At 41.6% G+C, this 24031-nt stretch overlaps 1 protein-coding gene across 1 annotated transcript in view; it reads left to right on the top strand.

Annotated features, from left to right (window-relative positions):
• The window catches only part of STS (steroid sulfatase (microsomal), isozyme S), a 144856-nt gene that overhangs the window by 48881 nt on the left and 71944 nt on the right, over positions 1-24031 (top strand). The window contains exon 7 of the mRNA XM_019529357.1: positions 22225-22362. Within this exon, the coding sequence (XP_019384902.1) occupies positions 22225-22362 (138 nt within the window). The remainder of the gene's footprint in view (positions 1-22224; positions 22363-24031) is intronic.

Genomic DNA, 24031 nt, shown 5'->3' with positions numbered 1-24031 from the left:
CAAGGTGGGGAAACCACAACTTTGATGCTTTTCACTTCTTGCCCAGTTTCTAGATAGAACATTATTTGCTTAGGGGGACAGTTTAAGAATTAAAAGTCCTCTCTGAGTATCTAGTCATTCATTAGTAATTCTAATTATTCATATCATCACCGTTTTTTCATATATGTCATTTTATTTTTGTTCTAAATATATTTCTTTTGTTTTCCTTTTTCTTTTTCCATTGGTTAAATTGATATATATGGAGAAGTTTCTCTTTTTAAACCAATTTACTGTTCATTGCTTCCACCACCTTCCATTTCTGGATTGAATAAAAGTATATCAGTGAAGAATGCATTGTGGTATTCCAGTTTATAGTGGACAGTTGCATGTTCTACATGATCTACTACAGATTCGTGTACAAAAATGAGTGTCTAAAAAAACCCCCACAATTGAAATCTCATAGCTCAAAACAGGTGGTCAAACCTATTCCTGGATACTGCTGCTATTCAGTCTAACAACAGTGCTCCCAAACTCTCAAACTCTCAAACATCCAAGATTGTGCATCCAAGTTACAAATGTTTTAAAGAGGACGACAATCTAACTGTATCATTCAGTTACTCTGTAGCCCATACCTCCTGGGTAACATTCCTAATGGCTGCATATACCATTGAACTACTGAAGAGAGGAAGTAGAGGATGATGCCTGCAGGTGCCCTACAAGAGAGAAGCAAGCAATCTTCCCATGGCATATGCATACTGGGCTTAGAAATAAAAGTACATAGATAACCAAGGATAGTATTTCTCCTTTCCTTTAGATGTCCATGGGCAGTACCAGCTTACTGCATGGAGAGAAGAAATGTCATGGCTGATATACAACAATAGCAGTGTTCTTTTGGCTCATCTTTTTCTCTAGTGAATGCCCTTCTGTCTGCTGTCACTTATCATAGTACTCCACAGTTGTATTCTTAAATTTATGAAATATGGGTAGGTTAATTGGCTTGTTAAAGGGTTGTCACTAAGACTAAACAAAATGATTTCCCAAATCTACATAGAGGTCACAACAGTTCCTAAGAGAAAGTCTCTTTCTCAAATAGGAGTGCAGATATAGGCATTTACTGCCTATGGTAGCAGTAAGGACAAGTTTGATATTAACGACTGTCTACAGCCTGAAATTCAAGGTCAGACTCTCTTCTTGTGTAACCAGAAGACATGATCACATCTTTTCAAGCAGATGTAACCATTGTGATCCATGTCTTTTGTATTTCCAGCCTGAACTAATAAAATATGCAATACCTAGAAGTGACTGCAAAATCTGCATAGAGATTTCCATTTGCCCATCATCCTGTATCCTCTCCTGCTATTGGGAAAAGCTAGAAGAATCAGATCATGCATGTTTTGATTGCAGTTTAAGGAACTGGTCCTGATCTCCAGATCTTTCAATGAGGAGATGCCAATCAGCTTTTAATGGCCATCCTTTTTTTTTTCTGGTGGCCCATTACAGTAATTGTAATGAAGGGAAACATTGCAGTAAAAAGTCTCTAGAAAAGTACTTGCAGTAAGGGAGGATACTTCTCAATGGTCTCATTTAGAGATTGCAAAGGCCAAAGTTGTGCTACCTTAGGCCCCTGGTAGATATTCAAAGATACGGTGGGATCTGATGCCAATCCCTGTGTATGGCAGGCAGTGTGATTGTGGGATCAGAGATCAGGTCCCCATCACATCATATTGCCAATGCAGGGGGAGCCTGGGATCATGATCCCAGGGTCCTCCTGCACCTGCAAGTAGGAAGACAATCAGCTTCCCTATCAGAACTCAGCCTTGGAAGCTTATCAGAGTCAAGGGCACCGATGTGCCCCCAGGCTGAGAACACTGATCAGCTGATTTTACTCCCAGCCTGAGGGAAGTATGAGAGCCCTTGGCTCTGATGTGCCTCTGAGACCAGGAGCCTTAATCAGATGTCACGCTCAGACTCTGGGGCCCAGCATACTCAAAAAAGGCTCTGCTGCATTCCAGAGCACAGAACAGGTTATTTGTGCTCCCAGCCTCCAGCTGATTGTAGGGTGTGTGGAACCCAATCCAGGTGCATGGGGATGGGGGAGTCAGTGTGGGCCAGGCCAAGGCAGCACAGCCTGATCCTGACCTCTTGGGCCAGACTGAGGAGGTGCATGAAGTCCAGTCCAGTTGTGTGGGGACAGTGGAAGCAGGACAGAAAATTACTTGTAACAGAGTAAAATTGATTATGAGATCACAGAACAGCAGTTACAGCAAGAACATCCAATGATGTTCACATTTTTTTTTTTATTATTTACAATGTGACACGAACATATGTAATTTGTTCCTGGCTACAGATTTACCATATCATGCAAGAACTTTTAGAATCATTTCATAACATTTTATGAATCAAAGAGTAAAATGACTGTATAGTGAATGATTCAGAACCACTGGCATATTTCAGGTGCTCTGTACGAACGCACATTTTTAAAAGCCAGTGATTTTTTAGTACTGAACTTTGTAAACCTAAAGTTAGAATTCCTCTTTCAGCTTGCTAGGTCTATGGTGGAGTTTCTTGCTGCATCAGTAACAAGCCCCTAATGAATTCATTTATACATTTGCTTTGGGGGTTGGATGGGAAATTGCTTTTTTTTTTAGAACAGGAAGAGGGGATCAAAGCAAAATAAGCCACTCTGACACTATTAGAAACTTTGAAAACTGACTTATTGGAAACAAAACAGCTTTGTTTACGAACCTGATACATGCATAATTTATTTGTTTGAGCTATTTTGTAAATAGGAGGAGACAGAGGAAGAAAATGTATAGTGTATGAATATTATAGAGAATCTATAGGATGTGTTCTGAAATAAATCTTGGCCCATCAGTCAAATAGGATTTGCAGAAATATAATTATGCTATAGTGGTCCAGAGTCAGAACCTTTGAACCAGATTCTGCAAGGCCTTATTCATAGGAAGAGCCCCATTAAAGTCTATAAGGGCATTTTTATGACCACTTAGGACAGAAGTTTGTATCTACTCCCAGGGACATATTTAATTTTCACACCAGCACATTGCTAAAAGGAATGACTTTCATGAGAAATGTGGATTACCATCCAATGGCAGAATCTAGCCCTTGTCCCAGTTAATATCTAGGCCATGAGCAGACCACCTATCCTTTCCTATGTTTGCAATTTTCCTTTTGAAGATATTTTCAGTAGATTGACACAATTTCTGTTTTTTCTCCCTCAAGTTTCTTTTCATCACTTGTCATCCACTACAAGCATAAAATAAGCAGTTCTGTAGAGACAAGAATAATGGTGTAAACTAGATATATAACAAGAATGTAGGAATTGTAATAATGAAAAGAAGCATCAGATTAACATACTCGCACGGTGTGTCTACGCATTCATTAATGTGCCTTTTTTACTGCGCATTAAGGTTAGTACCTCTAATATGAGGTACTAGATAAAGGTACAGTCACTCTGCTAATGTGCAGTAGCAAAGGCAAATGTTTATTAAGTAACACTTAATGTGCAGTAGACTAAATCTATTGTGCAATAACATATTAGCATGGCTTTTGCCATGACACACTAATGTGCAGCAGAACAGTCTACTGCACATTACAGTGTCTCATGAACATGAGTCCATTACACATCCTTTCTAAAAACTTCTTTCTAGACATCTTATACTGCTGCTTATAATTAAATTAATGTTTCTTTTAAATGTGAAAGCAGTTACCTAGTCCACAGTGGTCATCCATTTATTATTCTATTGTCATTTGTAAAAGGAGACAGATACCCTACTGAATCTATGTGGAAATAGACTAGAACAACACGTTTTACTATGCAGTATTTATATGTTCATAAGAAAGTGTCTATATTTGTCGAATACTCTGACTTCAGTGAATATTAATCAAATAGTATTGAAGGAACCAAAAGATAAAAACAATATTAATTAATGGAAAAACCACGGACCATTCATGTTAACTGTACTGTGCTAGATTCCCAGCTTGTGTGGTGTGACTCCACTGTAGTCAATAGAGCTGTGCTGATTTATCCAAACAGAAAACCTCATCCTTTCTTTGAAATTACCTATATTATATTATTTTTAAAAAGTAAAGATTGTGAATTCCATGTGATTGAACTGGAGAATATTTGGTTTCCAGACCTAGCCACCAAGTTAGAAGGATAACAGCCAAAAAATACATCCTCCGTGCAAGAAGGTGCAAGGTGCATGACTGTTAAACACTGGCAGGGAAGAAAACTAGGGGAATACATCAAGGGCTCAGTGAACAACCTAAGGGGAAGCCAGGAGTAATGGTCACAAACTTCTGGAAGATCAATTTAGGCTTAACATTAGGAAAAACTTCTTCACGGTCAGGGTGTTCAGACTGTGGAATAAGCTCCCTCCAGAAGTGATGCAGTTGCCTACCCTGGAAATCTTCAAGAGGAGACTAAACAGCAATTTTTTCAGGGACACCTGACCCCCCCCAGCTATCTTTCCTGCTTAGCACAAGGGGCTGGACCTGATTTTCTTCCAAGGTCCCTTCCGGCTTTACAATCTATGAATCTATGAATTTATGAAAGATCTAGGAGCTGCCAGCCAGCAGCTCACTGGCACAGAGCAATACATATTAGTGTCAATGGATCCAGGTTTTCCATTCACCATGGAAAAATGTTGTTAAATGCATATTTTCTCATTTTAAGGAGAAAATAGAAGATTTTCCCTTTTTAAGGAGAAACATACAGATGTTATCTGTTAACAGAGAAAAATGTGGGGAATGGTGTGTTTCTCCTTGCAGTCTGGCAGAATGTCAGCCTGCAAGAGGCTGGGGGGGGGGAGCAGGAAGAGGGCAATCAGGCAGGGGACAGCCAGGCAGCATGAAGAGCAGCTCCTGCAGCTCCCCACAGGTAAGTAGTGGGGATTGAGGACCTCATAGTGAGGGAGGGGCGGAGTTGGGGATGGCTGGGGTTGGGGGTGCTACCTAGCTGGGGTGGTGCATGGGGTTTGGGGCCCTGGGCCAGAGGGAATGCATAGCCACAGGGCCCAGTTGGGGATCAGGATAGAACCAGGGGGCCCTGGGGGCTGGCTCCCCACCACAGTGCACATTCCCAAGGTGGCATGGGGCAGGGGTGGATGTGGGCTGCCTGCTGCAGGCCTGGGGCTCCCTATCCTGGTACCTTCACCCTAGGGGCCTCTGTGGCCCAGCAGATGGGACTCATGGTGGCAAGGCAGAGTGGGGTAGTGAGGCTCAGTGTTGCGACTGGGAGCCACATGCCACCACAGCAAGGTTCCCCTTTCCTACCCAGTAGCAGCAGGGGTGGCAGCATGGAATTGTGCACTCTGCTGTTGCCAGGCAGGTAGGGAGTGCCTCACCATGGCAGTGTGGGGCTTCCAGAGGTAACATCAAGCCTCCCGACTCCACTCCGTCCTGCTGCACTGGGTCTTGCCCACTGGGCCATGGAGGTCCCTGGGGTGGAGGGAGGGGGGAGCAGCAGGGTGAGGAGCCTGGAGCCCACAGCCACCAGCCCACATCCGTCTTCCCCCATGGGTTCCCCTCCAGCTATGCCACTCATGGGAGAGGGGGAGCCAGGGTCCACATTCTGCTTGGGCCACAGCAGTTGCCAATTCCAATGGGCGGCTGCTGGGTTTAGAGCACTGCTTGGGGATGACAGGGGGCTGTGGACCCAGGTCCCTGGCCCCATAGCCCTGATAACTGGGGGCCAGCTTCAGCAGGGCTGGGGAGTAGGGGCGTGATTTGGGAGTGTGGGTCACCAGCAGGGCTGGGGGGGCTATGAAATCTGAGTGAGGGGCACTGGCTGTGGCTTGGGAATGAGGGGCAGTGACTTGGGCAAGGCACCACATCAGGGCTGCTCAGTGCCACGAAGCAGTGCTGGGGTGGGGAGGGGTCAGGGAGCAGCCTCAGGTAGTCCCATATTCCTGGTGAGTGAATGGGTCAGGGGGAGCTCTGATTTTCCTTGATAAAAAACCTCAAATCAAGCACCAAAATATATAGGTATTTAGAATTTATTTTATTATAGTGATTGAGGCGTGCTTTAAAATTGTAAATATATCAAAACATTGTGTTCAACTGATGCCTATAATATAGTTCAGTTTAACTGTGGATTAAACATGGATTTGGGTTTTTTTAATTAGATCATTTGCAATTTTTATCTGAGAATTTGTGATTTTAAAACAGAGAAAACCAGGATCACCAGTGATGTCAAATGTCCAGTTCATTGATAACAAAGGAGTGTTGTTTGTAAAGAGGGAAAACAAAAGCAAAAATTATAGTATGTTGGTTTGTAGAGCTGCATGGAAGAAATTTAATTTTCCTTCTCTCCATGATTTGAAACTAAAGATTCCAGGATAAATAACTGGTTCAATTCTAGCTCAAATATAGCAATATCAGTTTCCTGAATCATTGTAACCACTTCCTCAGCAGCAGTATTGAACCAATCTCCTGACCTGGCCCTTAGGATATTATGTCCCTGCGAAAGCTCTTTTTATAATTTGGCAAATCCCTAAAATGCTTTTCACAAGAAAGAGGTGGTACACCGGGTTTTGTCTGAGTTCTATCACCCTAACTTCCTGACATATTCACTTCCTGTTTTAAACTTTTATATAGTTTTGCCATGCTGTTTCAGACAGTTGCTGTAATTTAACTTAAGGTGCTAACCTGTCAAAGGTAGATGACTGATTCCTATAGTTAAGAAGAGATTTGAAATCCATTGAGATGAAAAGCCCTAGAAACGCAATACCGCTATCTCAGAACTCAAGCTGACTGCATGTTGTGACATTTAATTACTACTTCCTATGTTCCCTATTAACCTTGGGCATCCAGGGAAGAAGTGCAGAAAGGAGAGTGATAGTTTAAATAACAGATACTGGTATTATAAATATACTGTAATAGGCAAGATCTGTAAAAAAAAAAAAATCCTTGATATTGGAGTTTATGCATATTTATCATTCTGTATCTAAATGGTTACAGTCAGCTGCCGCTAGTGCTATGCCATGAGAATAGAAACCCTTTTCACTCCTTGTTTTTAATCCCCTCTCCATATGATACCAAAAACCCTGTCTGTTATGGATATGTTTCTCTTTGTTCCTGGGGAGGGTGGAGATTTTGGAGCTTACTTGCTCAAAATCCATCTGTATACAACTCCCACAGATTTCAGTTGGTGTTACAGGCACAGAAGGAAAAGAGAACTGGGTCCTTGAAGAATATATTAATATGAGGGCTAAGCCTGTACCCACTTCTACATTCGTAGGAATATTATAGTTCCACTCAGCAAGGAAGCAGGCAAGATCTTGATCAGCATTTCAAATGGCTTGTCTGTACAACACAGACTCCAGATTTGTTGGGGCTCCTCACCATATACAGAGTATGCTAAGTGCTCTTGGGACCCATCCTGCTCACTCTGTGTGGAAACCCTCAGGTGTCTGGTCTCTAGGCTTCATATCTTTCTGGGGTTGGAATCGTGGAGTTATCTTCTCAGGCTGAGTTTTATTGCAGTCCTGAGGTACTGACTACAATTACCTTAAAAAATTTGGTTTAGCTCACATTCAGCAGTTCTGTTATTTCCAAAAACAAAGATGGTAGAAATCAATATTACTTATTCAAAGTAAAAGCATTTCAGAAATAAAACAACAGATTTTAATAAATAGTTTGTACACATGTCTAGCTTACTAGCTCCTTAACCATCTTCTACATAGGGATCCTAGTAGGTCAAAGCTTCCTACAGACAACCTGAGACCTTTAGGGTCTGGCTGGCACAGCTTTGTTCTTTAATTAACAAGTGGTTTCTTCTATGCATTAAGGTTGTTGCCCTTAAAAAAAAAATCATGGTCCCAGCCTGGCAAGTCAAGTTTATAGCTTCTTTGAAGACACAAACTAAGATCTTCCCATAACTACTAATGTATTTTACATTAGATAGTCCTTGGATTAAAGCAGATATCATTTTGTCAGCAGGGAATAGAACCCAGGGCACCCCTCCTAACAGAGTCTCACTGGGCTGTCTCACTGACCTCCAGAAGCATGACCTGTCTTTCTTGTGTTCTTTCTAGTGTCATGACTCTGGTATCCCTTTCTACAGAGTGGCCTAGAATATACATTAGAAACAGACTGTTTTATAGCTTGTTGGGTAGGGAACTCTTGGGAGGTTGGAAACATGATCTTAAATGGCTTAGATTGGGAGGAGAGCTTTGTTCCTTAATCATCTACTTCCTACGTGGCTATTAGGCTGTTATACAAAAGATGATATTCCCTGCTCCTCCAGTTTGAATTTGGGAGTGACAGTGACTGTGTGTCCAATAATTTATACATCTCAATGCAGTTAGAGTATATTAGGTCATGTTCTGAAAAAGAAGTGTAACAAAGGCAGGGTGAGCAGGCTACCAGTTTCCAGTGCCAATATAGACGAGGTGTCAGGATGGTGGGTCCAGGAAGCCTGCGTGGTGGCAGCAGCAGACAGATTGTGGGTATCCCATGCTGTGGCAGCAACAGCTCAACACCTCACCACACACATACACATTCACTAGCATCTTTCCCAAGGACACCGAAACTGCTAGTTATGTCTATAGTCTTAAGTTTCCTGATGGATTTTGCCTCCTTAGGACCTCTGTAGAATTTAGGTTCTGTGGATTCAGGTACATAAGAGGCTTGCTAAAGCCAGGTGTATGAAAACTGATTTTTTGTGACTACCTAAATCCCAGCTACATACCTGCTAGATACCTGTAGAAGCAATCTGGATCTTAAGTCTAATTTTTACAAATTACTTAGGCATTTAAGAACTAAACTTTCATTAAGTCTTCAGCTTCTAAGTGACTTTCACTACACGTCTGCATTCAAGACCATGAACTATAACTTAGTGGCAATGTTAGTTCAGAAAGTCATCTATGATTAACTAACATGACCCAGAAATTATTTTTTAAAGATATCCTTGAGAGTACAATCCTTGCACAGAGTGCTAATACTGTCAGTCAGTTTAAACACCAAAAACAGTAAAAAGGGAAAATAAACTGAAGATACCTAAATTGACAAAGAGCTGTACTGACTTAAATTTCTTTTCTTCTATTAAAATGTCAGCCAAAGAGACAGAGCAGAGTTTACCTTCCCTAGAGGACAACGAATTATGGGTACTAACAACTTCTGTGAAGAGATTCATTCAGTTTGCCTTGTCTTGAGATGACAAGTGCCTAGTAGGCTTCCAGTACTTAGTAGTATTAGCAAATCCAAAGCCAATGAATTAGTGCAAAAGTAGGCAAAGATGTGGGTGCATCAGCAAATATGCAAGCTGAAGGTCACATGTAGAGAAGGAAAAGCAAATTTCTTGGTCTTTGCATTAATGACATACAAAACAAATGACATTCACGCAAGATTATGTTTGCCCCATTAAAATCAGAAACCCAAGAAAAGTGAAGAGGTTCGAAGAGAGTGTTGATTGTTTTTTTTCTGAAATCGTGCTTATTTTATACTGTTTACATCATAAACAACAGCCAGACCCCAGGGTGAAAAACCAGTGTTTGCCTGGAACATATAGAAAAGCCTGAGTTTGTTTTGTACTGGGTTCCAAAATTAAAGCTATGTTTTGTTCTGTTTGTTTAATATACAATGACTTAAAGAACTATTATAAAATAAAACAAACTTATCGGCCAACAACATGTTTGGAATTGTCAAAGCATTGCAAGGGACTAAAATGTGTGGTTAAATGTCCCAGATTGCTTCAGCATTCAATCTTAAATTATATTTTCCATGTGTGTTTGGATCCAAATGGCAGAACAGGACATTAATCCAATGGAAAGGAGGCCAAGACAACTAGGGACTCATTCTGTTGCAGCCTTCATCTGCCTTTGCAGCTGTTGAGATTCTAATGTCTTCTTCTGCTTTTTTTGCCATTGAAGACTTGTAGACTCATGGCTGGGGTCTGGGCAGGATTATTGTAGTGGCAACCTTCAGTTGCCATGTCACAGCATCATCAAAGGATACACATGGCTTTTCAGGAGGGAAAGCATTGTGCCACTGTCCCCACCACATTCTGCTGGTGCTGCTGCTGCTTGGTCCATGATGCTTATTCATCAGAGTTACCTCTGCTTACTTCGTAGCTAACCTTCCCTGAAGGTCATTCCTCTATCCACCACCTGTGAAGGCTCTTGGTAGCAGTACAGTTCTGCCACCTGAAAACTGTGTGGAAGCTGATGTGGTGTCAGAGATGTTCTTGGAATTCCACCAACCCTTGATGAGGTGAGGAAAGGCATCAAGCAGATGAAGAATAAAAAGGCATTTGGAGTAGATGGATTGTCCACTGAAATCTTCAAGCAGAGGGGAGAGGAGCTCACATTACAGCTTCATGCCCTTGTCTTAAGGATTTGGAATAATGAGGAAATCTTAGATGTCTTCAGGGACTCTGACAATGGAATGTAATTTCTGACTGTGGAAATTACAGAGGGATCATCTTGCTGTCCACCACAGGAAAGATCATTGGGAGAACCTTCCCAAACCATCTCCTTCCACTTGCTAAAGAGCTCCTTCTGGAATCTCACTGTGGATTTACATCATGAAGAGGCATAACTGATATAATCACAGCTCTCCAACTATAGAAGAAATGATGGGAACAACATAAACCTCTCCACATGGCCTTCTACATAGCAAACACCACAAGCATCAAAGCAATGATCATCCAACTTTATTAGGCCAGCCATGTCATCTGGATGTCCAACTTCAGATTCCTGAAGCAAGTTTTTATTCTTCCAGCTCAATCAAGGCATATGCTCAAGAGGAGGGGTGAGAAAGCACTTCAAGGACAACTTGAAAAAATACATTGTCAGCATCAACTCATAGGAGACTATCACCCAGGACCTTCCCAAATGGAGGAGGAGTCTGCTGCAAGGTTCTCAGTACTTTGAAACCTTATGATGACAAGAGGAGATGGAAAGGCAGGAGCAGCAGAAACAGTGTGTCACAGAATGAACCAAGAATCTGGAGCCACCCACCCCACATGGAAATGTGCACAAGTTGCAACAGAGTCTGCCAGTTGGCCTCATTAGCCAGCCATCTCTGGACCCACAGATAAGACAATCATGAGAGACAATCATCCTCTGCCATGAGGGACTGCCAAAGAAGGATCCAATAAACAGGATGTGAATGTATAAAATTCCTATTTAAAACTTTATTTTCCATCAATCAGTTTTAAGTTCATAAAATTAAAATATAAAGCATTTTAAAAGATTCCAAAAAAAACCTTCTTAGCACTTTCCAGTAATTAATTAATTAGAGTAAACATTGTTTTAAATATTAAAACTAGCCAGGTAAATAGTAGAAAATGGACATGAAAGAAACTAGTCTTTTTTATACCACATAAAGATCTGGCCCTAAGTATGGTTTCCATAAGTCAGAGGCTTGCCCAAGTCTTGGCCAAAGGAAATATTTGAAACATGTGAATAGTAAACCATCTATAAACTGTAAATGAGACAGTTTAGCTTAGGGAAACATTATTTTCATTTAGCTGTTTGTGTAAAATGGCATTTTATTGTCAGATTTATGCTGTAAGATATCTCAGTTTTACCAGAAGAAATGATCACAGCTGAGATGTGCATCTGCATGTTGCATAAGACCTTTGTAAAACTGTATGCCCACACCTTGTGTTTTAGCATTTTAAGGACGCTAAAAAGGTTTAAATTAAAACACATAAGACTATAGTGAACAGTTGTAAAATCCAAAAGTGAATTTCAAGCAGTGTATATATTAACTAATTTAAAAGCTAGCTAAGCAAGTAGCCATACAGTAAGCATACATGTGGTCTCTACTCCTACCAGTACCTTTAGTGCTATAATTTTGAAGTAACCTATACAGTTACGGAATTACTGCTATACTATAATGGCACTAGTGCAGCCATACTTTGAGCCCCCCTATAATTTTCATTAACCAGGTCCTGGCACAATACTTTATTATATGCTAAATAACAGTACCAATTGTACAGATGTAAAACACTTCATTTTGATTATCTGATTTACAAGGTAATTTGAAGCCTGTATGGAAAAAATATATGTATTCTGATCTTAGCTGTCAAAAACAGTGAGCTCTTATCTTCTGTGTAATTGTGAATCAAAGTTTGCTTGATTTATTCATAGCAGCTAAGCAGTGCATGTCTAATCTGCTGTGCACTATGCTGAAAATTTACCCTGAGGGTCTGATAGGCAAGTTACCCCTGTGAGACTATACAAACAGCCACAAGCTGATTTAAGTTTTAAGTTACAATGAAGCCCACATCCAAACATAAAGCAAATTGATACTAATAACTTAACTGTCCACATCAATGCTAGCTTTAGCTTTTGTAGAAAGAAGGCTGCCCCAAGCTTATTGTCTGTTTTTACTTTCTTCACTTTAGACAGTGTAAGACCAGTGAGGGGAAAATGGTTTTTAGTTTTGCAGAACAATTCACTGAAGTTAGCCTTAGAGGGATATTATAGGAAATACATCAGGAAAGCCTAGGACAACCTTTCTTTCTTTCTCACATCCTCCCTCATATCCTGTAACAAAAACCCCACACATGATACTCTAGGGAACTTGCTATAAGCTAAATAAAACCAGGAAATATCTGTAAAAAGTGATTTAAGGATTGAAATGGGGCACAATAATAAAGGTCAACACAAGGAAACTGAGACTAATATATGCCTGCTCTTCTGCAACATAAGAAAGATTATTTTAATTGAACGACCCTAGGATGAGTGTTCTGTATGTACCAAATCCTATAGTCCTTGAAGTAAATGATAAAAAATAGGAGCACAATCAATAGAGCTACAGAGAGGAGATAAGGCCTCTGAAATATTCTCAGGTCTAATGTGTCTGAGTCATTTGGGGAAAAAATCTACTGGAAAAACAAAACAAAATATCTGCTTAAATATAGATACAAGCAAAACAATACTGGGTGAAAGGAAAACAGTATTTTAAAATGCCTAAGTCAGCATTACATGTATTTTAATGATTTATGTATTTCTCTTAATCTCTGTCTATTCTAGGGTTTTGGGTTGTACTCGTGTTGGTCTAAGGACACAGGCAGGCAAGGTTTTTTGAGTAGATGTGATATCTTTTATTAAATCAACTGAGTAGTTGGAAAAAAGTTCTTAGCAAGCTTTGGGGTACAATCACCCTTCTTCAGGCATAGGGAGTCTCTGCTGTTCTGAGACTCCAAGGAATGAGACAAGCTAAAAGTGTGGCAGGACGTCAGTGAGAATGTAAATAGGTGGAAATTTGAAAGACAAAAGTTAAAGCAGAGAAAGGAGGAGGAAGAAAGTGGGAGTGGAGGCCAAAGCAAGACTCTACATCTCAAAACATCTAAAAAATTATATGATTTGATATACATAAGCAAACCTACCACTTGTGCCACATTTCACCACAGTAAACAAGCACCTATGTTGTTTCAAGCACAGTCTAAGTCCTTGCATTCTCTTAGCACAGCCTTTTGCAATCTTTTGCCATTGTAGGCTGCTGCTTTCAGGCCTACTGCCTTTGGGCTATATACCCTACACCTCCTTAGTAGATGTTATGAAGGGAATAACTATAAAAAGACAGGTGCTAGGACCCTGAGGATGCCTCCTCTGCTGCAGCTGAGAGAGAAACTGAATGTGACTGGCTATAAGACCCTGGGGGTGCCTCTGCTGTTGTGGCTGGAGTGTGCTGCAGATTCTCTGAGCCACCATGGGCTGGATCCAGTCTCCTCCCAAGCTAGATCCTTGCTGACCTGTGCCTTAGCAGCTATCATGAACCCATCTTGTGATAGCTGAGGAGCCAAACAATCTAAACCTCTCCAGCACAACATCCACTACTAATCTCTGAAGGCTTGATTTTCAGGAGCACTTGCAGCTCCCATTGTGTACATTTGAAATTGTAGGTGCTCTACAATTCTGACAATCTGGTGCTTAGGCCCCTGGCAGATGTTGCACTTAAAATGAGATTAACCTGTTAATTGCACCATAATTAATAACCCTGCCACATGTTCAGGAAATTAATGGTGAAACCAAACAGGAAACCAGCCACTAAAATATTCTACCCAATATATGCAGAAGTTTTTCAGATGTTTTTCATTGTGCCTTAACCTGAAAATGTGGCTGGAGAGCCTTGCCATGCAACCCAATGTCAGCTCCTTGGCAGGGTTTGGTTGACAGCTGCCCCCATGTCAGCAGGCTGACGGCTGCACAGTGCAGCCCTGCATCAGGATGCACCTTGTGGATGCATAAGTGGACTGCGTTGTCAGGCTGTAGGAGCTGTGGGGTTCACCTCAACCTCTCATGGTGCTTGACTTATCTTGCAAGCGCCATGTCCTGCTCCACAGTTCTCAATAGAATTTTATTAATATTCTCTATGTTGCTAAAATTTCACCCTTTTCTGCATGATAACATGGAGTGATGATCTATATCTAATCCATGGGGTTTTTTTGTTTCTTGGAAATGTTATAGATTTACTCTTGTTCTAGACAGGCATTTGGATTCTATTTTGGATTTTAATAAATGACACCTTTCTGGTTCAGATACTTGTTTTGCCTGTGTACAGGATCACCAGGAGCAGGGGGCCTCTTGAGTTCTATTTATTGGCTGGATAGGATGCCAAAACATCACTCCATTGCTTGTTTCCTAAATCTCCAAAACCCATTAGTTGTATACTAGCTCTTAATGCTGACAAGTTGCATGAAAAGTTTATGTACTGTTCACCATATGTGCTGCAACTTCATGTCTTGCTGTCAATGGTTGTATTATTTTCCATCTTTATCTCAAGTGTTGTGCTCAGTGACTAGGTCGGAAAGTGATAATTACTTCCCCATTGCAGACACAGACTGATTTACATATTTGTCAAGGGGAAACTGGATAGCTCGGAGCTTATCACAGAAACATTTGAATATTTATAACCTGAAATCTACAGAAGCTAAAATTAAGACATGGATGTCTTGGTCTTAATTATTGTACTAAAGCATGATTTTACCCAAAGTCAGTGAGGTGTTTTTAATCAGATCAGTGCATTAAGAAATTTAATAGGGTGTCTCCTGTCCCCCCTTTTATACCCATCTTAAAATCAGTATTTAAGCACAGGTAATTTGATTTTTAGCTTGTGGCTGCTGATAATGCAGAAGTAGCTTTTTTTTTCTTTTCTCTATAAGGGAGAACTCATACTGTTTATGCTCCAAGGTGGTTTTGAACTGTGGAAAGATACCCCTTAATTCAAATCCTGTCAAGGAAAAAAGTGTCTTTACAGGACCACCTACATAGTTGCTGTATAGATGACTGGCACCAATACCTTCTCAAGGAAGAAAGTGACCCCTTCAACCTCCTTGCATTTTAAACACATTTCAATCCATGTTTAAATTCCCAATTTCTTCCCTATTTTTGAGACAGAAAGAAAGAACTTCGCGATCTCCAGGAATTTCTGTGCAAGATTGAGTCCCTCAGGCCATAAGACAGCTTGCCCAGTGTTCCCCACTTAGCCAGTGGGGGACTCTCAGAATGTGTCAGGGTTTCTCCTCTCACCCAAATGAATTACTAGAGATTTCATGGGCAGGTCTGGGTAACTGAGTCTGCAGGTCCTGTGCATCTATGCAGGGACTCATATAGGCTTACCCCACTTATTGAAATACTACCCTGGAGCTCTTGGGGCTAGCCTTCATAAGTGGGGAACCACAGCTTCCCCATTTGTATGGCACCCTAAAATTGCCTAAGGTGCTTCTCTTTAAGCAGGGAAAGCTGGGCAGGTGCTTCAGGACTTTGAGGGGGCCCTCAAGCCACTAGACCAATTTCCCAGGGTGGCTGGAGACATTGGGTGGCTTAAGCTGTCCACACTTTTCTTAGAGCTAATAGAGGTCTACTGAAAATAAAACAGCAGAATTTATTACTACCTTTTGTCACACCACTGACTTGCCTCTGATGTGATGAGGCAAAGGTTAGGGACATCTATTTGCTCACCACTTGTGCTGCCATCAAAATTGTATGGCAGCCCAAATGTGACATTAGGCAAAGTATGTTCCAATCCTCAGTTACCAGTGGAGATGCTTAAATAAGATATTAAAAAATGAATGAGCTGATAGCTCTGAAAACACTAACCAGGCAAGTGGTGTGTCTCCTTTGCATCTGGAAGGTGAGGCAATTCTTGTTTCTAAGTCACCCTTAGAAGTCATCCTTGCAGAGTCAAAACATGCATGCAATAGCTTAAGTAGGAGAAAGAGAAAGGATGAAGGGGCAGTATGAATTCTAGAGACATGTGCAGAAGGGGCCACGATTGGATTATTTAGTAAGGCTAAGCTTTATTTTATGTAAAAGTTCCTTTTTTTCAATTACATGGATAATGTTTTTGGATTCTTCCTTTTAAAGAGAAGCAAGCAAAATTGTTAAACATACATATATATTTTATAGACTTACCTGGAAGTAGCTTCATTAATTACTTTTGAAATTGGTTTCCTGAAGCAAAAATTCAGATACATTGGTAAACAATTTCTTAATGTTTTCCAGTGTTTGTATATCGTTTTCTCATATGAAATGTGGAGATTTGATCTGTACTAGATTTGAATGCAATGGGAGTTTTGTAAGATTCAGAACTGCAGAATTGGTTTCAATGTGAAGGATGTGATTCAGCTGGATTTTATATTGGGTTAACCTAAATAAGGCTGTAGAAATGAAACCTCTCATTCTCAATGTCATCCCGGAGAACAAAGGCAATCTCCAATCAGCTGTACTCTGCTATCACTCCATATAAATTGATGACATTACACTTTAAGATCTGTTCTGAAAACCAGCATCTTAAAATATTACTTGAAGCAAGAGCAAAAAGCAGTATATAAAGTGGACCCCGATAGCATATTTTCCTTTGGGCATTTTGATGGGGAGCTTTTTTCCCCTGAACTTTAAAGCAGCATTAAATCTATTAATTAAAGGAATGTCAAATAATATTTTAATGTCTTAATGAATGTTCTTCCAAATTAAAAAAGTAACAATGAAGCAAGTATACACAATGCTCCAGGAAGAGTGAAAGCAATTGAGATTTTGGGCTAATCTTTCCATCCTGAGATGGCAGTATTGGGAAGAACTCAGTCTTAAAACAAAAGGCCCAGTTCCAAGTCCTCTTTAAGGCAGTATAAGTATAAGTAGGCTTTTCTCTCCGAATATGCTCACAAGAGATCTACTGTCAGGGTTACAAGTAGCATGTAGAGAGTCAAAGCTTGACCCTAGAGGGTCATAACTCAGGAAATCAGAAACAGTCAAGATTAAGGAAGTGAAGGTCTCAGTTAGAATCAGGAGCAGATGGCTAAGGCCTGTAAGGGCTAAGGGGGTAAGCAGTCACCCTAGGTAACAAGTGTGCAGGGAGGAAGCATAGAGACTGGTGTTCTCAAACAGGAGGCTATAATCCAGAATGCAGTCACTAGTCAGGTGGTGTGGACCAGGCAGCTATAACTGTACAGAACCAGGATACAGATGATCAAAGTAAACCAGGTGTCAGACAAGGGTCTGAAAGCAAAGGGGTCAAAAACCCAGCAAAGTAGCCTGAAAGTACAGAGGTGTTGGCTTGCATCTGGAGCAAGAAGGCAGGAACAAGGATGAAATGGGAAACCAACATCCTGGAAACAGGGAACCAGGAACAAACCAGAAGGACCTTAGGACTGGGACACTAACAAGGTACAATTAGGCAGAGAGGTGCCAGTCATATTGAATAGCCTGTTGAGCTCTGAAAAATCTGCTATTTATAAACTTGGAGCCATGCCTATTGCCTATACAGGCAACTGGGACCAGCTAGGGATAAGGGTCATGTTATAAAACCAGTGGCAGCCAGGCCCTTCAGGTAACCTGGGCCAGCTGGAGGCAGTTTAGCTGGCTTCTGCTGCATATTGCAAAAGTTCATTACAGGTTTAATAGTGCTATAATTATATGGCTTACTTTTTCTGCAGTCATGTTGCTCTCTTCCATGCTTCCACAAAAGCCTATCTAAGATTGTAACCCATTTAACTCATCTACTTGACATTCTGGCACACAGTACATACATTGCACCTCCTTGAGCCTTTACACTTACGATTGTTAGAGTTGGCTTAATTTATGTATTTTGGTGAATCTATTAAATAAGCAAGTAGGGGAAATATAACTCTAAAAGGAAATTTTTAAAAAGTTATGAATAACTGGAAAAAGGGGAATTGAAAGAAACAAACAAAGAAAGAAGATTTTCAAAGTGACAAAAATGTGCACGAAAGAAATTTATAGTCACCCACAATGTCTTTTTGTTGCCATTTTCAGTCCTAATAAGATGTAAGTGTATAAGTGTATGGCTCATATTAGCAGTAGCCACATTATTCACATACACTTTAATGAGCTTTATCTCACAGTAACACACATCTTATTACATATTTATATACTGCTCATCCCAAAAGATGGCAATATTCAAGACAAAAACAGAAATGCAAGCTGTACTTTATTTTTTGTGACACCTATTCACAACAGCAGAACTTGTTGTTTGGAATGCTATTTTGAGCCAATCTGTATGAAAAAAGATCTTGCTAGTGTGGCATGGTTGCCTATCTTTACCCAGTTCCTCGAGCTTAGAGAATTGCCAAAGCCATTGGTGGGGCAAACCTACCAATCAGAGACCAGCAGGGAAGAAGTCCACCCTGCCCCTACATTGGGGTGAGGTGAGGAGCAGACCTAATTGAAAACTGCACTCCACCTTCCCCTGATTGGCCAGTCTTCAATCTTTGGGCTGACCCCCAAAAGGGTATATAAGGAGCTGCATGCACAGCACACGGGAAACAAGGGAATGAGAAGAAAGAAGAAGCTGAGGAAGAGCTACCCAGGGGGCACGTCCAGTTACCCTGAAGAGCCTGAAGGCTTTCCCATTGGATGGGAGTGGCAGGCGGCCGTGTCCCCAACCCCTCACTGCTAGATAACATGGCGAGCTGGTGCAGGCATTGCTGCATGGATAATCCAAAAGGGACTGGGACCTTGGGAGCTGCTCGAGGTGGCTCCGGTCTCCAACACTGGCATGAGGCCAAACAGTGCAGACATCACTGCATGGAGGGTCCAAGAGAGACTGGGACCTTGGGAGTCACTCAAGGCAGCTCAAGTCTCCAACCCTGGCACAAGGCCGGCACCGGTCCAGATGCCGCTGGACGGTGAGTTATTGTTGGGCTGAGGGCCCTGGGAGGGGGCAGGCCACATTCCCCACTGCTAGGTGCAAGGGCCGGTGGGCAGCATAGGCTCCACAGTGCAGCAGGCCTGTACTGGAGCCCCAGCCCTGGGCATGCACGATACAGCCCAGGCCCACAACCTGCTGAGAAGGCTGAGCCACACACCCCACACAGGGACTGAGACAGAGCACCCGCTGCAGGAGATGCTTGCCTAGCTGGGGACAAAACACCAGGAACCCTTGCTCACTGGGAAGTTCTCAGGAAAGGGGTTCCCCACCAGGGAGGGACACAGTGGATAGCCCCATCAGAGGGGGTTTATGCTAGAGAGAAAGAGACTCCTCTAGAGGAAGTGGGGTATTTGGGATTACCACATCTTATATTTTGGAATATTTATTAATTGCTTGTTTTGTCTTTGCTATTCTAGAGAGCTTATTAACTGTTTTTTGTGCTTTACATTTTGAGGGTGCTTACCCATCAGTTGGGACATACCCTCTGAGGATCCATGGGTGAGGTTTCTCCTGTGGGTTTTGGGGACTGCTATACTTACCTGTTCTGTTATTTGTTGACTTGAAATGTATTATATGTAAATATTTATCTTTATCACCTATCCAGTTTATTCTATCCCTTCCCTTTTTATTCTGCATCTGAATAAACCATATATATAGTTAAATTATTGTGTCCTGGTCTTCTTCTATAGAGGCACCATAGAAGGGGAAGCTGCAGTTTCCATCTCCATCACATATGCCCTGCTGATCATCCCCTTCTATTGAAAAAGGGGGGTACACACTCCAGTACACCCAGGTGACATTAGGAATAAGTTATCCTTTTAGGATTCATTAACCTCAAGGTAAAATAACCAGCCAAAGTTTTGTTGTTACTTTATTATTGCCCTGGATAAGGGCAAAACATACTGAAATTGAACTTTAATATCCTTGTAATAATAGTAATACTAGTAATGCTAATAATATATATTTTTAAATGTGGATTATGCTAGGATGGGAAATTTCAGAATGTTTCCTGTTTTGTCCCATCTTAGTTAGGAAAATGAAGATACTTTTTCTGTATGAATGAAAAAAATAATCCTAGTTCTAATTTTCCATTTGATATGACTTCAGTTAACAGTTTTAAAATAAGCTATTGTATGGTATTGATTGGAGGGGTGTTGTTTTACTTGCATGCTATTTTAAGTGATAGCTTGGCAAAACATATATTATTCATTAAGAAAGCCAACTTTCAGATAAATGTATTGGCACAGACCATCTTGCCCATCCTACCTTTGAACATGTACACTACCCTGATCTAATCATGTGCTACATTGCTTTTGGAATGCATCACCACCACTGGCCACAGCTGCTTAACAAGCATAACCTCCCCAAAAGTCCCAAAAGCAAATGATTTATCAGGTGGACCTGCCTGAGCTGTCATTCAAATAATTTGTTCCTCCAACCTACTAGCTTTAAAATATCAGTCTTTATAACAGATTTCTCATAGTTCTTTTGGGAAATGTCAACTCTCATAAAGTTTTAAAAAATATATAAATAGTTCTCTTACTTTTATATACCTCCTTTCCTTCTTTTTTACAAAATAAAACAATAGACTCTACTTATTTAACTGGTTATGTTCTTTTATTTGGTCCCAGACATGGAGGTTTGTAAAAAATGAAGGAATTCAACAGCTTCTAGAGCAATGAATTTAATAAACCGTAACCTGAAAGAGGATTTATTAACAATAGGATAAGGAAACTTCTTCTAATCAGGATGATGATGGAAGAAAGCTATTACAATCTAAGAATTGTTTAAGTAACCTCACTCCCATTGTAATGGTTTCTAGATTTCTAGATTCTTCTGCCAGTTTAGATGTAATGTTATACTTAGATCATACTAAGGGCACTTAAAACTCAAGCATCCTCATGTTAGAGCTTATTAACTCTTGCTAAGTTAGGTTCTCTGCCCTGGTTCTCCAGCCCTCTAGTGGTAAGTCAGAGGCTGTGCATGCAAGAAATGATATTAACCCTTAACATGCAACGGCTTGCAGCACATCGATTAACATTCTTCAGATTTGTGTACCTTCACTCTTACTCAACATACAAGCTAAAGGCATTAGCTGATGAATTAGTTCTTAGTGCACAGGTGAACAAAATAAAATTATCATTCAAACTGCTACCCTTCTTGCCTGTTTAACCAGAAAGGGCAAAGAGAGAATGGTCACCAAGACTGTACTATGTATATTGTTGTTACTTATGCTGTATCCTTTCTTCGGTCAGTTTCTAGGGTCAATAATTCTTCACTTCTAATTAGTATAAAATTCATGTCAGCAAATGAAAAAGTGTCTCTTTCTCATTACACTTAAACCCCCTTAAAAGAAAACAGGCTGTGTGAAGCAGTCTTTAAATAGGTGTCAGTGTAATTTATGCATACTGAAAGGCCCCTCTGTGGTGCCAAAGCAGCATAAGGTGCAGCTTCTGTAAATGAAAATCAGGCCCAAGATGCCTTCAGCTCTCAGAGCATATTCAAGTGGACTCGCCTGTAAAATCTGTCTGTGTTCATTTTTACTTGTTCTCCACTTCACTAAGAGTCTATTTTGATAGGACCAGAAAACACTTCTCCAGTTTTGACTTCTTGGCAGGGGCTAGCTAATGAAACTATATTGCCTTCTGATGCCATTCTAATACTTCTCTCTTTTTCTTTGAAATGTCCTATTCTAGCTGTAAAGAAAGAGGTGCACCTCTTCTACAGGTTTCTGTGTAGAAAGCTCCACTGATACACAGTTAACTCAACTCTCCACACTGTGATGCTCTCAGCTATTTTCACCAGTTTGAAATTCCTTGATGTATGGTTTTTTTGATGAAAAGCAACTGCTTCCAAAGGTCACCACTTCTCCCTGGGCCATCCCTTTCCTCTGATGTGCACAAAACTTCTCATGTTGCACTTCAAGAAACTGTGCAGCAATCAAACCAAGTTTTGTGTGATTTTCCTGAATGTGTGATAAGCATGGTCCTATTTGTTATATATAATATTTTAAGTGAAAGTATCGTAAAATTAACAGTGTAAAATATTTATATTGTCCAGATTAAACGGAATATTTAACATCAGTGGGGTTTTTTTTAGGTCAAATTCTGGATGTGTTAGAAAAAAGGAATCTGAGCAACAAGACAGTTGTGTACTTCACATCAGACCAGGGGGCCCACCTTGAAGAAGTATCTAATACTGGAGAAGTTCATGGAGGATATAATGGAATGTATAAAGGTGAGCATTAAGTGCATCTGTGTGTGTCAGAAATTACTTATTTATACTATATTTTGAGTCCAAAATTCTAAATACTTTTGCCTTCTGAATGTTAGGCTTCTAGGATAGGGACAAAAATTACTCCTAAACTGGTATAAGTGATAAGGAAACCAGTTTTAAGTCTGTAATGCAACAGAAGTTCAGTGTACATCAACTGCTTTTAAAATGGCCGAAACTGGTTTAAAATAAACCTGGATGGATATAGTATCAGACTTAAGTGATAAATAGGTTTATTGAACTTCTGTCCCAGATTCCTTTCAAATTCAAGTTAACTCACAGCCCCCCAGCATCCCAGGATGCTTTGCACCATCTCTGCAAACCCCCCTCTCTCTCCCTCCCCTCAAGGGTGGACAGGCTAGCCTTGGCCCAGCTGGTCTGCTTAAGGTGATCAGGAAGCCTTGCTTTAGCACTTCTTGGCTTCTGGTCTGGGCCACTGCAGGCATGTGGCTGCCTTTCCAGAATCAAAAGTGAATGTGTTGACTTGTTTATTTGATTCAATCTATGCAGTTTAGACTAACCTGCAAAGATTGAATTGATTTAGCCTTGGGTTTTTTGACTGTCTGTACTTAGCTCTAGGGTCCATAATAATAAATCATATTAGGTATAGGTCACAGAGTGGGGCTTGCGAGTGGCCGTGACCTTGCTAGCGCCCCCTGCCGTGTCAATTAAGGTGATCCAGCACCCTTTTCTCGCCCGCCACGTCTTTGTTCTTATGAGTTCAGTAAGGGAGGCTGCCTACTTTCACCTTGACACCGTGCTGGTTTTACTTCCGTTCCAAGTGGGGTGCTCCAACACCCCCAGCCTTATGTGCAATGCGTGCCTCCAACCTCCCCTTTAGCACAGCCCAAGCCACACAGCTGTTCCTGGATGTTAATCTGTCCTTGCCCTCTGGTGCCCTCTCTGGCATCCCTTGGGCTTGTCCTGCCCTAGTGCCCCTCTCTGGCACCCCTGGGCCTGTCACCCACCTGGCGCCCCTGGGGCTCATCATGCCCCGGCTCCTGTCTCCGATCCTCCTGGGCCTATCACGCCACTGGCACTGCTTTACTGGTGCCCCTGGGCTGGTCATGCACCTGTTGCCCCTTCAGCGCTTCTGGGCCAGTTAAACAACCTGCACCCTGTTATCGGTGCCTCTGGGCCGGTGCTACAGCCTGCACCCTGCTACCGGCGCCTCTGGGCTTGCCGTGCTCAGGCCTCGCCCCACTGGGCCTGTCTTGCGGTTTTCCCCCTGTTTCTCGTCCTCTCTGGAGCCTCTCACCCCCCCGGTGCCTTTGCTGTGCTTCCCGCGCTTCTCGCCCCCCCCGGGGCCTTTGCCGCACCTCCCGCACTTCTCGCCCCCCCGGGGCCTGTGCGCCCTTTCGCGGCTGGGGCTACAACCCCCACACACTGAGCGCCACTCCAGTACTCAAAATGCTGTGCCCACTGTGGCACTGCTCACTGTGCCCCCACTGGGCACTGGGAACCCCCAAGCCACTGGGGAGCCCCCGTGAGGCCTCCTCGCACCCCTATAGACTCACCCGGTCCTCCGGTATATTGGTAACCAAACCCAAAGCCAAACGGCTGTAACATAAACACAATAAGCCTCCAGGCTTGTAACTCAACTCAACAAACTATATGCCAGCCAGCTATAACC

The sequence above is a fragment of the Crocodylus porosus genome, unplaced genomic scaffold (assembly GCF_001723895.1).
Source record: "Crocodylus porosus isolate Cpor-Errol unplaced genomic scaffold, CroPor_comp1, whole genome shotgun sequence".
Classification (NCBI taxonomy): domain Eukaryota; kingdom Metazoa; phylum Chordata; order Crocodylia; family Crocodylidae; genus Crocodylus; species Crocodylus porosus.
The sequence above is the reverse complement of the archived record's forward strand: the minus strand, read 5'-3'. Positions and strand labels throughout refer to the sequence as shown.